General features: G+C 51.6%; 1 protein-coding gene across 4 annotated transcripts in view; it reads right to left on the bottom strand.

Moving 5' to 3' along the window:
• Nucleotides 1-12,457, bottom strand: part of BRPF3 (bromodomain and PHD finger containing 3) — a 33,763-nt gene extending 21,306 nt beyond the window's left edge. For 2 of the 4 annotated variants that reach the window (XM_081139688.1, XM_081139691.1), the window contains exons 1-5: nucleotides 12,243-12,457; nucleotides 7,917-9,372; nucleotides 5,010-5,166; nucleotides 2,616-2,747; nucleotides 294-422 (exon numbers count right to left, since the gene is read on the bottom strand). In XM_081139688.1, coding sequence (XP_080995814.1) covers nucleotides 294-422; nucleotides 2,616-2,747; nucleotides 5,010-5,166; nucleotides 7,917-9,367 — 1,869 coding nt within the window. In that variant the 5' untranslated portion in view covers nucleotides 9,368-9,372; nucleotides 12,243-12,457. Of the gene's footprint in view, nucleotides 1-293; nucleotides 423-2,615; nucleotides 2,748-5,009; nucleotides 5,167-7,916; nucleotides 9,394-9,675; nucleotides 9,763-12,242 lie in introns of those variants that run through there. The other 2 variants (XM_081139689.1, XM_081139690.1) reach the window with 2 other exon arrangements.
• Nucleotides 12,458-15,392: the final 2,935 nt, after the last annotated feature.

The raw sequence follows: 15,392 nt of genomic DNA, 5'->3' as shown, positions 1-15,392 counted from the left end.
CTAAACATATAAAACCTGTACAATTACAACAACCATTTACTAGCCAAACAGACACACCCTTCACCAGCACTCTAGCCTTCCCATTTTCTGGTTTAGCCATTTTGGGCTCACTCAGAGCACCAGGGCCCTGGCCCACCCTAGCCTGCTGACCCCTTACCACTGGCAAGTCTACTAGTTTTGCCAGATACCCCCAGGTTTTGTACTCTGTCATCCAACCCCTTCCTGGCCTACTCAGAGAGTTTTCCAGTTCTAGAGGGGCTCACTGTTCAGGAAGGGGGATGAGGGGAACTTGCCTCACTCAGGTTGACTGGTTCGGCGAAGATGTGTGCGGGATCCTTCTCCTGCAACAAGTCCAGTGTTGTCCTCAGCAGTACGTTGAAGGGCATCAGCTCCAGCTCCATGGCAGCCTGCTGTACCTTGATCTGTGGAAAGTGGGGAGGAATCAGGACACCCCCCTCAAGAAGAGGCACTGAGCTTTTTGTTAATAATATGGCTTTCACCAATCATGTGTAACAAATTTTCACAGGCTATTATTAAGCCGACCAATTTATAAGGAGATATCACCTAACCCATAGCCTAGAAATAAGGATACCAAGGGCTACCACTATGTGGATGTTTCCTATGTATCAAGCACCATACCAAAACTTAAGAGTAGTAATGATTATATAGTTGAACCTTGAATAACACAGGTTTGAACTGAGTGGGTCTATTTATTACACATGAATTTTTTTCAATAAATATTGTTAATGTATGTTCTTTTCCTTATGATTTTAACATTTTCTTTCCTCTAGCTCACTTTATTGTAATACAGCATACAAAATATGTGTTATCAACTGTTTGTTAGTGTAAGGCTTCTGGTCAACAGTAAGCTATTAGTAGTTAAGTTTTGGGGAAATCAAAAGTTATATGCAGATTTTAAACTAAACCAGGGGTCAGAGCACCTAATTCCCACATTGTTCAAGAGTCAACTTTAAAATAATGAATACTTTTACAGTCCTTTCTAAGTGCAAAGTAACACTCTAAGCATTTTACATAATATAAATGAGTACATGAGGTAGATACAGATGAGGTATTTTATAAAAGGAAACTGAGGCACAGAGAGACTAAGTAACTGATTGGCCCCAGGTCACATAGCTAGTAAGGGGCAGAGCTGGGACTTTGTCCTAGACAGCCTGGGTCCACAGTGTGTGCTCTTGATGGCTATGCCACACTGCCTCCTACTTACGTGACCTGTTAATCATGGCTTCCCAACCTTTTCACGTTAGGGTACATATAGAAAATAACATTTTACAGCATACTACTGTAAATATATGAGGCTGCTTGCTGCCCAAGGGGATGAGCCTGGAGGCCCCGGTCAGCCCCAGCCAACCCAGACGTTCCAGAGGCCAGTGGAATCGATATCTCAGCACACTGGGTGGGACTTCTGGCCCAAGGCACATTTTCTATCAACACTGTGCTCCATGGACTAAGTCAGACCCTGTTCTTCTCTAGCCAGGTGACCATGGAATAGCCTATGAAAAGTCCTGCATCTTGGCTACATCAAAACAGGCCTAACTGCTTCCTTTTCCGTTTCATTTCTGTGAACCAGAGGCAGGAAGAAAAGCTCAGCTGTGGAACCAGGCCTGGAATGGCAGACAGACTGAATCCAGGAGAAGATCCTGAGATGTCTTCCATGGCCACCCACACTGAATATGGTAAGAGCTGCCCAGTCTCAGGCCTTGTTCTGGGGCTCAACAGAGAAGTGGGAGTTTGGAGAAAGAGAGAAAGGAACATCTTTAACCCAGGCCTCTGAAGCATGAGCGCAGCAGCTGCTACTCCTGGACCAGAGAGAACAGTTTTGGTTCATCATTCATTCAATTAATAGTATTTGCTTTCTGCCCTGTATGTATAGAGCACTGCAGTTGGTACTTCAGGGAGGCAGAAAGTGTCAATAATGACAGCAGCTGATACTGTAGCCCCTACTATATGCCAGGCACTGTTCTACGCTCTTTATATGTATGAGTCATGAATCATCTAATCCTCACAACCACCTCATGAGGTTGGTTCGATTATTACTTCAATTTCACAACTGAGAAAACTGAGGTATAAGGAGATTAAGAAACTTAATGTCACACAAGTAGTAAGTGGCAGGGCCAGGATTTAAACCCAGGCCGTCTGTTGCCATAGTTCATATTCCTAAGCCCTATGCTACACTACATATTCTCAATGTTCCCCACACTCAGGCTCAGAACACTCTTGAATAGAAGTTGGAAAATTTCAATGACTTAAGACCATAGTGTTGAAGAGCCTAATGAGGACCCTCAGAAGCTCCCAGGCCAGAGGTGATGGCCGTCAGAATGACCTGAACAGCTTTTCAAAATTCAAGGCCAGGCTCCCCTGAGAGTCCAGGGACGGGCCCAGGTATATGACACTGAGCTTATGCTTGAGGCCACCAGAAGCTGAACCCCAAGAGAGAAGCCATCAGCGCCACAGAGTAGGCAGGCCTTGGAGCCCATAGTGCTGGGCAAGAGGAGAAAGTGCACACCAGGCAAGGGCTCCAGGGCTCCTGATAACACACTGACAGTGGGAGAAAAAGTTCTTAAACAAGAGCCATGGAGCTCAGAGTTCCTCCTCACCTGCTCCCGCTTGAGCTTTTCTCTTTTCCGAATCAGCTCAATCAGCAGCCGGGCCCGCTCCAAGTCGTGCCGGAGCTTCTGCCAGTATTTCAGCTCTTCCTTCACTGCACTCGTTTTCTCGTCCTGCTCTCGCTGCGGGAGAGAGGGGAAAGGAAGGAGAAGCTGGGTCCCTCCTTCCTGCCCAAAGTATTCTCCCTGTTCAAGCTTCATGGGGCCTTGGCAAGTAAGAGCCCCAACTCCTTTCTTGACCCACAGTCCTCAAAAGCCCTTCTACCCTCTCACCACCCCATTCCTTCCTCTTGGGCTCCACTGTCTTTATAACAATGTTTCTTCACTGCAGTATAATAACTGCCGGGGTGAGATCTAGGATCGCTTCCCCTACCCTTGCGGACACCAGAGAGCACTTGTGCCCCTCAGGGCTGGAAAGAATTTCAGAAGGAAACTAAGAGATCACTCAGGGTGGAAAGAATTTCATCCTAGAGCTTCGACTTTGGGCTAGAAAACAAAATGTTGTTACCATAAGCTCGTACTGACTGACTTTAAAACACTACCACCACCAAATACATGAGTCCAGGCCTAGAACAGATTACAGTCTAGTCAGGGGACGAAAGAGGTTCAGGGTTTGACACACAAGGGCATAGTAGCAAAAGACAACAAAAACTGATCAGACTGAATATAAAATAGAGAGGATCTGAGTGGGTTAGGGTTGGGTCAGGGAAGGCTTCCTGGGGGAGGAATCTTACTAGGTTTTCACATGTAGTGATGGATATGGACAAGTAAAGAAGGGAGGCCTCTTTGGAACTGAAGGAACCACAGGGCCAACGCATGGAGGAAGAGTAAGTGATTCTTTTCCTGGGGAGGAAAGTGGGCTGGCCAGAGAGATAAGCTGAGAAACCACAAAAGCCAAGGACTTTTGTGGTTTCTCAGCTGACAAGAAGCCTCAAATGCCAGGCAAGAGCCTGGAGCCTGGATGTGGCCTGCCTACAGAGAGGGAATATATTCTGGAAAAGGAAGTGACAGGATGGAAAATGGTATGTAATCACCAGTTGTAGAGCAAAGAATTAGAGGCTGGTGGCCACCTAGAAAGCTATTGCTGAAATTAAAGGGACACGAGTGAGCAGTGCAGCTGGAGACTGGAGACAAGGGGCCACACAGTGACAAATCTTCCCAAAGAGCTTGGGGGAGGATTACCTGTAGTCTGTTATGGAGGGAAGAGTCAAGAGTAACTACAGGGTGAGGAACATCTGAGATGAGGAGGGTGGTTTTGTGACCATAAGGGGGAAGTATGTCTACTGAGAGGAAGGGAGATAATGAATTCTGTTTCTAATACCTGAGTTACAGGAAACAACATCTACATGGACGTCTTTAGTTACTGTGCCCTCGAGGGACCGAGGACAGAAAACGATGAGGACAAGGTGAGAAACCTGGAGTGACTGCCACACAGTTTACAGCTATGAATGGACAAGTTCTCCAAGCAGACAGGCAGCAACCATGCCCCTGGGAGCGTTACCATTGAGGAGTAAGAGGTGGGAATGGTACAGGGTACAATCCGTGGGGTGGAGGGGGTGGGAGATGGTGTCACAGAGAAGCTCTAAGACAAGGTGGCCAGAGTGTCAAATGTAGCTCAACAGTCAATAAAGTGAGAATCTGAGGAAAGACTTGCTAGGATGGGAGGAGGCCTCTGATGTTCCAGAGGAAGCTTCAGGGGAGCATGTGGACCATTTTGAGGGGGGACTAGATATAGATGTGCACCTCAGGACTGTTACAAAAGGCAAGAGTAAAATCAGACAGAATGCAGAGGGCACCACAGTCGCGCAAAGGCTTGCTTATCTCTGGGGTGGCAGTGTGGGAATGTGTAAAGGCGATGTAATGGGACAATGAAGAGGGAGAAAGACCTAAAGATGTTAAAGTCTCTCAGGAGGCCTCCACCATCACAGAAAACACTAAACATGTAGCAACTCAGGCTATATGCACTACAACTTAGGTGGTAAATTTGTGTGTTTTCTATGAAACATTTTTTGGCAGATAGCAGTATAGTGTCTTGGGGAAAGTGCGTCTTTTCCTAATTCGTGCAGTGTGGTTGCCTGGCTGTCACTCATCCCACTTCTTCCTTTCTGCCACATCTGAAGGGTTTTCTCCACATATACAGAAAGTTGGGCTTGCTCTCCACTATCCCCCAGAATTTGCTCCAAAGTCAAGCCTCTCCCATCCAGAAGCTGCGGTCAGATCTGAAGAGCTCTATAGTGCTGGAGGTCATTCCTGGGATAGACCACCTAGAGGGGTGATCATATATAGGCAAAGGCTCCACAGAGGGCTGGTGGGGCTCCAACCATCACTCCTCCTTCACTCTCCACCTCCTTCACCCCCTCACCTCCAAATCACCATGTCACCTACCTGCTCGGCATTTCTTTGGGACTGCAGGTGGGAATGCAGGCGCCGAATGAGGGGGACACCGTTCCGTGCCTGCCGCTTCAACAGCCAATAGTTGTGAAGCCGCTGCATGAATTGGTTTTTCCTCTGAAAGGAGAGACCACTACAGATCTTGTTCAACCTTGAGTAGAGGCACAGGGAAGTGAAAGACAGGGTCAGTGGGCAGCCCAGATTATAGCCTTCTCTCCAGACCCTGGTTCATTTATGAACCTTAAAAGGAAAACAGAATAAAGTGACCAAATGCCTCACCTCAGAAAAAGGCTTGAAAAGGACAGCAAAGTTAAGCAGCTCAGATTCACTTGACTTTCCACCTCCTGCATTGCAGTCCTGAACCTCCAAAATAATCCTCTTCCAGAAACCCTGTTTCCTGCAGCCCTGGACTCCTGAGAAACATGCCTGTGCCCCAATAACCCCAGCCTTCTATTGATGACAGCAAAAGAGAACAGGAACTTGAGCAAGCTATGGGTAATGTGGTCACTATTTTCTGTGGCTGAGGGTCCCACCAGACCAGGGAATAGTCCATGGCCAAGCTGGAAGGAAAACTGGTAGGAGTACAGCAGGCTACTCCTTTCTGAGCCCAAATGCAACCCCTTGGAGTTGTCTGGGTTTTCATTAAAAACTCCAGCAGCCCAAAATGTCTAATTTTGAACCAAAATACATATTTATATGGATCTAAAGGTGTAAGAGGATGGAGAATTTGAAAACTTAGCCTTAGTCTTAAGGTCAGGGTGTAAGCCAGTAACATGTGGCAGAAAGGGAAAAAGGTACGGAGGGAATTACTGAGAACCTACAATCTCTATCCTAATGCTCACACTGAAAGGTGGGTAACATCATCCCCATGATACAAAAGATGGAAAGGCAGCTTAGGAACAGAGGCTGAATAAATTGTCAAAGTCACTAATGCAGCTAATAATATGATGGAGCTGGGGTGGGATCTGAATCCATGGTCTCTTGGCTATTCCATGCTGTGTTCCATTAACTGGTTATCCACCAGGTAAGCAAGGCCTCTCAGTGCTCCTGTGGTGTTTCCACTGCTTTCTCTTTCTCTTCATCTCAGTCCACAGAAAGGAAGATGAGCGTGATGAAACAAGGCAGAACCTAAGGATGGGCATCTTGGACAGGACATTGCTCACCTGGGCCTTGTGCCTTTCCACAGTCAGACATTCCTGCCCCAAAGCAAAGCTTACGAAATCAGGGCCTAGGCCTTTTCCCAAAGGACAGATCCCCCACCAACGCCCATGCCAAGCACACCTGCCCAGATGCAGGCAGCACCCTCCCTCTACAACCTCTTGGCCATGGAGGGTCCCAATAGCATTTGTGCAGATAGGAAAAAGAATAATAATAAAAAAACAGCAGCAGCAGCAGCCATTTATTGAGCGCTTACTATTTGCCAGGCACTGTGCTAAGTGCTTTGCTTGTATTATCATTATTTCTCACAACAACCCTATGAAGTAGGCTTACTTACAAATAAATAGACTAGGGCCTAAAGAAGTTAAGTAACTTGCTAAAGGTCACACAGATAGTGACAGAAACAGGATTCGAATGTAGGTCTCTCTGGTTCTTAACCTGCAAGAGACATCTGTAAGAGCAGATGACAAAAAGTCTAGCCCCAGGACATAACAACCCTATAGATGGGGACACAGCAGTCACCCACTCACCCCAAGCAAGAGGGTAGCCTGGAACAGTTCTGTGACTAAAAGACACACTTCCAGTCGACTGAATTCTAACTCAAGCCATGGCTTGCAACAAGAGCCTGACCTCCTGCGCTCTTGTGTCTTCTTCCAAAATGACAAGTCTGGTTGCCTATTTCCCTCGGAGAACTCATTCCCCACTACCCTCCAGTATTCCGTCTCTCTATTCTTCCCATCAAGTGAGAGAGACAGCAGGTACAGAACGTACAGGTGTCATGAGCCCCAGCGGTGGTCCAGGGTCTGCCACTTTCCACCTGGTTCCAGCCCTTAGAACAGGACTTGGCATATAGTAAATGCTCAATAAATATCTCATTGAATGAATATAGGAGTGAACAACTTTACCTCCTGTGGCCGCAGTATCTTCATCTGGGGGTGTGGGAGAAGGTGCAAGGACTACATTAGATGAATAATTTCCAAGATTCCTTCCTGCTCTAACATTGTACACTTATTCATGAATATCACCCTTGAGCTGAGCCTCTGCTAGAAAATCTCCCATCTCTCGTTCTCTGCCAACCTCCCATCCCTCCAACGGCTCCAGCGACATCTCTGATGGTTTAAATAGGTGCACTGGACTCTTTATACACCTAGTAGGCTTAGTTACATAGCTGAACTGAGCGATCCTAAGTCGAAGAGAAATAGCACATGCTCCGCATACCACCACCCCCTCCCAGAAAATCCCTATCATTCCCAGGACCAAGCTTTCTGGACAGCAAATCCGTACTGACCCCCCCAGTTGAAAGTAACTGTATCACTTTAGGGGTAGTTGGAAAGGTGGGGTTTGAAGTTGTCACAAAGACCAGGCAATGGAGGGGATTCAACCAACTGGCATTTACAAAGACCACAGATGCTAAACATCTAGAAACGCATGGGACAGTGCTGATAAATGATACTTATCCTGTCCAAAATGCCACTTGTGACCCTATTGAAAAATACTGCCTCAGACATCCTGTCACCTGAGCTTCTAGGCAACTTAGGTGTTTGTCTCACCTTGAACCAAAGGAAACACTCTGTTCTGAGAAAACAATCAAAACCACAAACCAGACTAGGCAGACCCAGGGCCCAATGGAGAAATTTGAGGGCATGGAAGAGAACAGACGTTCACCAACAGTTCACGGGGAAGGCCAACACCAGCCCAAGAAGAAACCACGAGCCTCTGGGACACCCTCCCGGGCAGACTTACCTGTAAGAGGGTATCTGTGAGACAGTGACTAAGGGGAAAGTGGAGGGCGTATCTCGACCCACTTCCTCTGGCTCCTTCTTGATCTTTTGCTTCAAAGTCATCTTGCTCTTCTTGGACACTCCCTTGAGGGGGCCACCTACTCCACCTTGGCCTTCATCTTCCTCCTCCTCTCCCACCTCCTCCTTCTGTTCCTCCTCCCCACAGCCTTCCTTCAGCTCCTCCTCGCCCCCAGCCTCACTGAGGCTTCCAGGGGAGCTACCCTTCCTCCTAGCTGCGGCAGTGCCTGGGGGTGAGTGGGCCTCACAGTAGGCGGTCTTGCGCACTGTGAAGATGGTGCCATTGAGGCTGGTCTCGCGCATGGGCTCAATCTTCATGAAGAGCCCGGCCCGCTGTGCACATGTCACGTGGAAGGCTGTGTAGCAGTTCACCTTATGGCACTGGATCGACGCACCCAGCCCCTTCTGCTTGCAGATATAGCAGGTTAGTTTCCAGCGGGCAGGTGGGATGTTGTCAATGCCCTCAATGGGCTCCAGGAACACAGTGTTAGCAAAGCAGACTTCAGGGATCCAGATGGCACACACCACGTGGGCCCAGTGCCCATCGCTGGTCTGTTTGAAGGCGCCACCTTTATTGGGACAGAGGACGCAATCCACAGGCCGGGAGGGAGACTGCAGGCAGCAGCGGCACAGCCACTGACCCTCGGGGATGTAGGGGACTCCATAGCATTCCTGGTGTACAGCCAGGTTGCAGATGTCACAGAATAGAATGACATTGCTATTGTGGCATTCATCATCCAGGCACACACAGCAGAAGGCATCTTCGTCAATGAGTGACTGCTGGGCCCCACTGCTACGGCTCTCCAAGTATGACTCCTTCTCGAGCCGGTCTACCAGCAGCTCAAAGGTGTCTGCCGACACCAAACTGTGCCCATCTACTCGCCGCTTCTCGTTCACCATGTCCAGCCAGGCAAGGTCCTCCTCATCCATGTCATACTCTACCTCTGCATCCAGGTCTTCAGGCGGTTTCTCAATGTAGCGGTAGTAGGCAGCAGGCAACGGGGGTGCTTCTGGCTGGCTGCCTGAGTCCACCAAGCGGAAGCTGGGCTGTGGGAGGTGGAAGGAAGTGCCGGATGCATGCTTGGAACAGGACTCCTTCTTCTTGCCCTTGGATGAGGGTTTTTTGGACTTGCCAGGGAACTGAGGCTGCTCGCTGTTTTCCTTGTTACTATTACATTCAGTGATATCCTGGGCGGTCAGCTCATCCTCCGTGATGATCTTGAGTGGGTCATAGATGCTGATACGATGCAGGCGTCCATCAATGTCCACCTCAACAATCCGCTGGGCCTGGGCATATGTCAGGGTCTCCCGGGTGGGTGAGCACTTGAGACTGTAGGGGGATGGGGAACGCCGGCCCTCGGCATTCTGCCGTGACTTCTGGCGAGGCTTCCTCATGGCACCTGGGAAACAAGGGGACAGGCCTAAGAAGAGGCCAGGAGACTGTGAGGTGGATGCACTTATTCACCCTTTCATGTGATCACGTGGCCACCAAGAAAGAGGACTAGATATTTCCTCCGTATGAACATTCTGCCCTTCAGATGTCCTCACCATTTGCTCCTTCGCCTCCTTCAAGTCTTTCCGCAAACATGACTTCTCAGTGAGACCTCCCCTGACCGCTCTATCTAAAACTGCAAATCCCTTTCCCCACCACAATCTCTCATCTTGCTTTATTTTTCACCATCTTTTACTGTTGCAGGACTTACCTCTTTATCATGTATGTTTGCTTCCTTCTACTCGAATGTAAGCGCGACGAGGGGAGGGGTTTTTGCCTGTCTTGCTCACTATATCCCCAGGGCCTGGAATGGTGCCTGGCTCCTAAGCAAGCAGTCAGTAAGAGCTGAATGAAAGGAGAAATTGAACATGCATGATCCCTGCCCTCTAGAACCTCTGTCTGATTAAGAGACAGGAAAGCAAACAGATTACAATGTGAACACAAGGCTGTGGGACAACTAACTATGGAAAAGGAGAAGTGGTTATGGCTTGAAAAGAAAACAAGAACAGCATCATTTTCAAGCTCTGGACACGTACAGTGGTCCCATCAAAGGATCAAAAACTCACAGGTCTAGAGCTCTCTACACCAAGTCATCTGACTATGATCAGAAACTCTATCCCCTGACCATGCCCAGGGACGATGGGGTGAAGGCACATGAAATGTCTATCTCGTGCAGTCTAAAGGTTTTTCAAACTATAGTATTCAGGGTTTTATGTGCAAAAGGCAGCATTCGGGATGCACTGGCTAGTACACCTCTAAGCAGCAGCTCTGGAAGTGGCCCCAAGTGGCACTGAAGTTGTAAGCTGACCTATCCGGGGCTCTCACTGGACCTAAGGCAATATCTGAGGTAAACTCTCAATGTATTGTTTTAAAAGTCACTCTTTCCACAAAATACTTCTATGTAGTCTACCCTTGTGCAGCTAAGAGAAAGCCTAAAGCTTTCTATACCATCCTCTAGATGGAGGGAACTCGGACAAGCTCAAAGGACCTGTAGTGAGCAGTCCCAGAGGCCATCACCACGGGGAAGGTCGCTGGAGACAGGCTGCCCTGAGGGACGGGCAGAGGCCTGAAAGGGTACCAGCAGGGAGAGGGTTTCACGGAGAAGAAGTGTCAGCCACCTTGGCTGAAGGACCTGCCATCTTTATCTATACAGCGGAGCCGGTGACAGTGATGACCAGCACACCCTGACAAACGACGAAGCCCTCTTACTTAAATTATTTCTCACAACTACTTTGGGAGGCGGAATAGACATTACCCTCATTTTATAGGTGCATAAACGAACGCTCAGAAAGGTGTCCCTCAACCCAAGTGATAGAGCTACAGTTCAAACCCAGATCTTTGACTTCTCTCACTTCCTAGGAGACAAGACCGCCACAGCGATGCCCTGGTCTGGGGGAAAAGAGACTCTGGGGCAACCCGGGAGCTGCTCTTGGCCCCGAGAGACCTGAAGAAAAGTCACGTCCTCTCTCTGGGTCTCTGCTGCCCACCGGCGAAACCTACCTCTTAAGGGCTGCTATTTGTTAGTGAGGTGTTAAGATCCTCATTTAGATCTTCCAACCCCGAAGTGTGACTGAAACAATTGAAAAACAACGTGGCTGAGGAAAGGCGCCAGGCAGGCACACATCCTACTCGCAGCCAAAGGAAACAATCCCCACAGCGATTCTGTCTGGGTTCCAGAGGCCCTTGGCCACCACACGCCTCACAAATGCCAACCCTCTGGGGGCAGCCCGGGCCCACAGACCTGCGTTATTGCCGCCCCCCCCCCCTCAGGGGCACGGAGCCCCTTCCACGGGTGTGAAAATCTACCTCAGCCCTGGCGTGAAAGAGCCGAGAGGCTGTGGCCCTTTGATGCAACTCTATCCCCCCCTCCCCCGCGGCTCAGGTGTCTCCCCACCACGCAGCAAGCGCCCACGGAGCCCTCCTCGGTCGCGCCCAAGCTCCCGACACTGGGGGGCGGGCTCCGGAGGGGAAGGGGCCGCTGCTGAGGAGAACGGCACGCGTCTCGCCCGCAAGGCGCTTCCAGTCTAGTTTTTTGGCGGGAGTTTCTCGTCCCACACCACCCTTCCCACGTACACACCTCCGAATAGCTCTAAGAGCCCCGGAGGTCGTCTCGGCATTCCCCGAGTCCCCACTGGCCCACGTCACCCAGGCCCCCAGGAACGGGGACTTTCTGCAATTACACCGGACCCCCGCGCCCCACACGAGATACTCCTGAGACGGGGACCGCAGCCAAGGCTCCTGCCCCTTTAAAGGGGCGCCATTTCCAGAAGCAGCTTGACCCCTCGGAGGAGAAAGGAGGGAAACAGTATCTCTTCCCCGGAGAGGAGGGGGCGAGCGCGCCAGACGGACCGACGCGAAGTCCGACCCTCGGACAGAAAGCCAGCATTAGCGCACCAGCGGGTCGGGGGCGAGCGCTCATTGGCCGCCCTACCTGCCGGTTAGGAGAAGCCGGAGGGCCCAGGGACACCCGGGGGGTGGAACTCTCCTCAGGCCTGGCCAATAGGAGAGCGTGACGGGGGCGGGACTCGGCGGCTCGGCTTCCAGGACGGGGGAAAAAAAGATGGCGGCTGCGGGAGGGGGTCCTCGCTTTTCTGCTCCCCCCTCACCCGCCTTCCTCTTCCCCGCCGCCGCCCTCGCTCCGGGAGAGGGCTTTCGCGCAGCCCGCGCCCCGCTCAGGGAGCCCCCCCGCTTCCGTCCCCCACCCGCGCAGTCTCTGGTCCCCGTAGGCCCCGCTGCCCCCGCCCCCGCTCGGTCCGGCCCCGCTGCCGCCCCCATTACCTCAGCTGCCGGCCCGGCCCCAACGTTCGGGGGACCCTGGGCACGGGCTGGCCGGCCGTCGAGCAGGTCGGCGCGGCCCGGGGAGCGGAGCGCGGCCTCCTCCCGCGCTGGCCTCCGCGGCCACAGCGTGCCCCGTCCCGGCCCGCGCTGGGGCCCCAGCCCGGCCGCCACCGCCGCTCCCGGGGGAGGAGGGGGAATGGAGCCGCCGCCGCCGCCGCCGCTGCCGCCACGGAGCCCGGCCGAGGGGAGGGAGGGATCAGCCCCCAGGCAGGATCCGCCCCTCCGGCCTCCCCCCGCCACCTCCACCCCTTCCCTCGCTCCCTCCCAGGCTCCGCGGGCTCTCCCGCTGAACGGGAGCGAGAGCGCGAAAGAGGGGGAAACGGGAAAATGTCCCCCCGCCCTGTGGGGCGCGGCGGCGGCGGCGGCGGCGGCCGGGGCGGCGCGGCGAGGAGCGCGGAGCCGCCGCCGCCACGGGGCACCGTCCCCGGCTCGGCCTCACGGTGGCGGTGCGGGCGCGGCGGGGCGCGGAGCGGAGCGGAGACGGGGTCTGCGCCCGCCGGGCCCGAGTCCTCCAGGCCCAGCGCGCCGCGGGCTCGCCCGACCGCGCAGCCGGGGCGTTCGGGCCGGGCTGGGAAAGACCGGGACCCCTAACTCCAGCCAGCTTCCCCCTCCCCGTGCGCCTGCGGGGTGCTGCCTGAGGTTCTGGGCAACACCCCCCCCCCCCCCCCCGCGGACCTCGAGGGCCCCTCCAAAGGTTAAGCCTGGGCTGTCAGTAAAGTCAAAACCGGTCTGTAGTGTCTTGGGGTGCAGGTGCCTGTGCTCCCCGCGAGCCTTCGTCGTGCCCCCCCCCCCAGGGCGGGAGGACTAGGGTCGGCGATGTGCGCCCCTCCCCGCGCGAGGACGGCCGGGGCGGACCTGTTGGGTGCAGGTGAGCGTCCGGCTCGCGCGCAGCCCCGAGCCCGCAGCCCGCAGCCCGGCCGCCGTCGGGCCGCCTCTCCCCCCGCCTTCGGGAGTCAACGTAAAGTTTGTCAGCCCGCGAAGGCCGTCTGGTGACTCGCTGGGCACCGTAGCCTGGGACCCTCTGTCCTTCCACCCGGCCGGGTGGGGAGCCCGCCGACTTAATGCCACGAGCGGCTTTCTCGGAGATGCTGGACCAATGGCAGCTTCAGGCGCTCAGGCCGCCTCGGGCTGTGACGGGTTTGAGGGGACGGCTCCTTTGTCAGCCACTTTTGACCTGTAAGGCGGAAAGCTCACCTCACACGCCCGGAGCCCTGGGCGCCGCCACTGAGAGATGCGCGCGGAGGACGCGTGGGTGCGCTGCCCCCGCACGTGGGGCTAAGTGCACTTTGCACCTTGTGCAAGGGCCGCCCCTGCCCACGCCGCGGGGGTTTTCGCCACAACTTGCTGGGTTCTGAGGATCAAGGACGCAGGTTCCAGGGTCAGAGGATGCAAGTTTCAACGGAAGCGCAGGGCTACTTTTGCAGGATAGACGTTCATTATCTCAAGGAATTTAGATACATTGTGTTTTTGAAAAGTTTGAGGAAAGGAAACTAATTCGTATGACAAAGGTGTTTTCCCGATTGCGTGGTCGCACCTTCTGGCAAAGTGATAACAAAAATACTTGTGTTAAGCAATTTTATTTTTATTTTTTTAAAAAAGAGGGAGTGGCTTGTGGAACTCAGCAAGGGCGGGGCAGTGTTTTGAAAACTGAAGATGACATCGTCTGAGTTAATGTCAAGGCTGAGGCTAAGGGGAAAGATCATTCGGAGGGAAGGCGGGGAAGAAGAGCTGATTAATTGCGAAGGAAGAACCCCGGAGGCAAGAGGACGGTACAAGTACTTTTAGTTCAGGAAAACGGAAAGCTGAAGACTAGTGAATTTTATTTCTTGTTTTACATTGTGAAATATAACCATTTATACATATGATTAGTAACATTTCTTGATGGATTTTCTCAAATTTTATTTATCACAATTCCATTTGCGTGATTGGGAGCTATATTTTTTCCACTAAAATTAATGAATAAATACCTTGAGAAAAACACATTGGTTTCCACTTGTAGCAGTAAGTAAATGATTTTAATGCTATTGAAAATGCATTAACCTAATACATATAATTTCTAGGTTTTTCTATTCAACGGTTTCAAAGAAAGACATTCAACCTAAGTGTTTCTCCTCCGTTTCCAACTTCCACTTTCCTAATGGTAACGTTACAGCCGTCCTCACTTTTATTTTTCACATTTGGGATTGTTTTCTGTTAGTGTAACTGCACAAATAACCAGTTCACTGTGATGTCATCTTAAATGTAACATGGGACAATTATGTTATTAAAAACAAATTTGGAACATGTATCAAAAATCCCACACGCACTAAATTTGACTCACTTTAATCTTTAGCTATTTTAAAGGGTATAAATTCAACAGTCCCTGCCTTTCCATTAAATCGTACAATAATTAAATTCAACAAAGAGAGGCAGTTACCTTTGATCCCAAATAGCAGTTTTAAAATCCTGCATTTCTAAGTAGAAACTAACTTAATTGGAGTAGGAGAATGTTCTTCCATTTAACCTAAAGGTGGAAATGCGGTAGGCAGTTAGATAGACTTGAGCTGAGCAAGGACGACGGGCCAGGTACACAAAGATCACCAGGGTGGAACGTCCTGAACACCTAGCAACAAAGAAAGAACTGGTAGAGCAGATGCTGGAAATAATGGGAGACCTTGCTCCTAAGACCCCTTCTCCACCCTAGAATGCCTCCGCTCATGCAGGTCAGATTCTCCTGATCTTTTCCTCCCAGGTGTGTGGTTAGTCAAGTGGTAGACCCCACCCTTAGAGGAAGAAGAGGGGAGCTGGAGGAAAGCCCCATCCACCTCCAAACAAAGACAGATGAGTGGACAGGCCCTGATAGGTCAGTTAAAAGAAGAAAGCAGTTAGCCCTACTCTGAGGGGTTAAAAGGAGCCCTAACCCACTCCCCAGGGCAGCTCTTTGAGCCGCCTGCGCCTGCTCTAAATTTCTCTTCTGAGTGTACTTTCTCTTTGCTTGCCCAGTAAACCTCCTCTTATCGGGTTGTAGTCTTGGCTCTGAATTCTTAATTCTTTTCTTAGCTAGAACTCGAGTACTGAGGTTGCTGAACCCAGATCCGGTCTGATTTCGTC

This window comes from Miniopterus schreibersii, assembly GCF_964146895.1.
Source record: "Miniopterus schreibersii genome assembly, chromosome: 6".
Classification (NCBI taxonomy): domain Eukaryota; kingdom Metazoa; phylum Chordata; class Mammalia; order Chiroptera; family Miniopteridae; genus Miniopterus; species Miniopterus schreibersii.
Note: the sequence above shows the minus strand (reverse complement) of the source record. Positions and strands in the feature narration are given on the sequence as shown.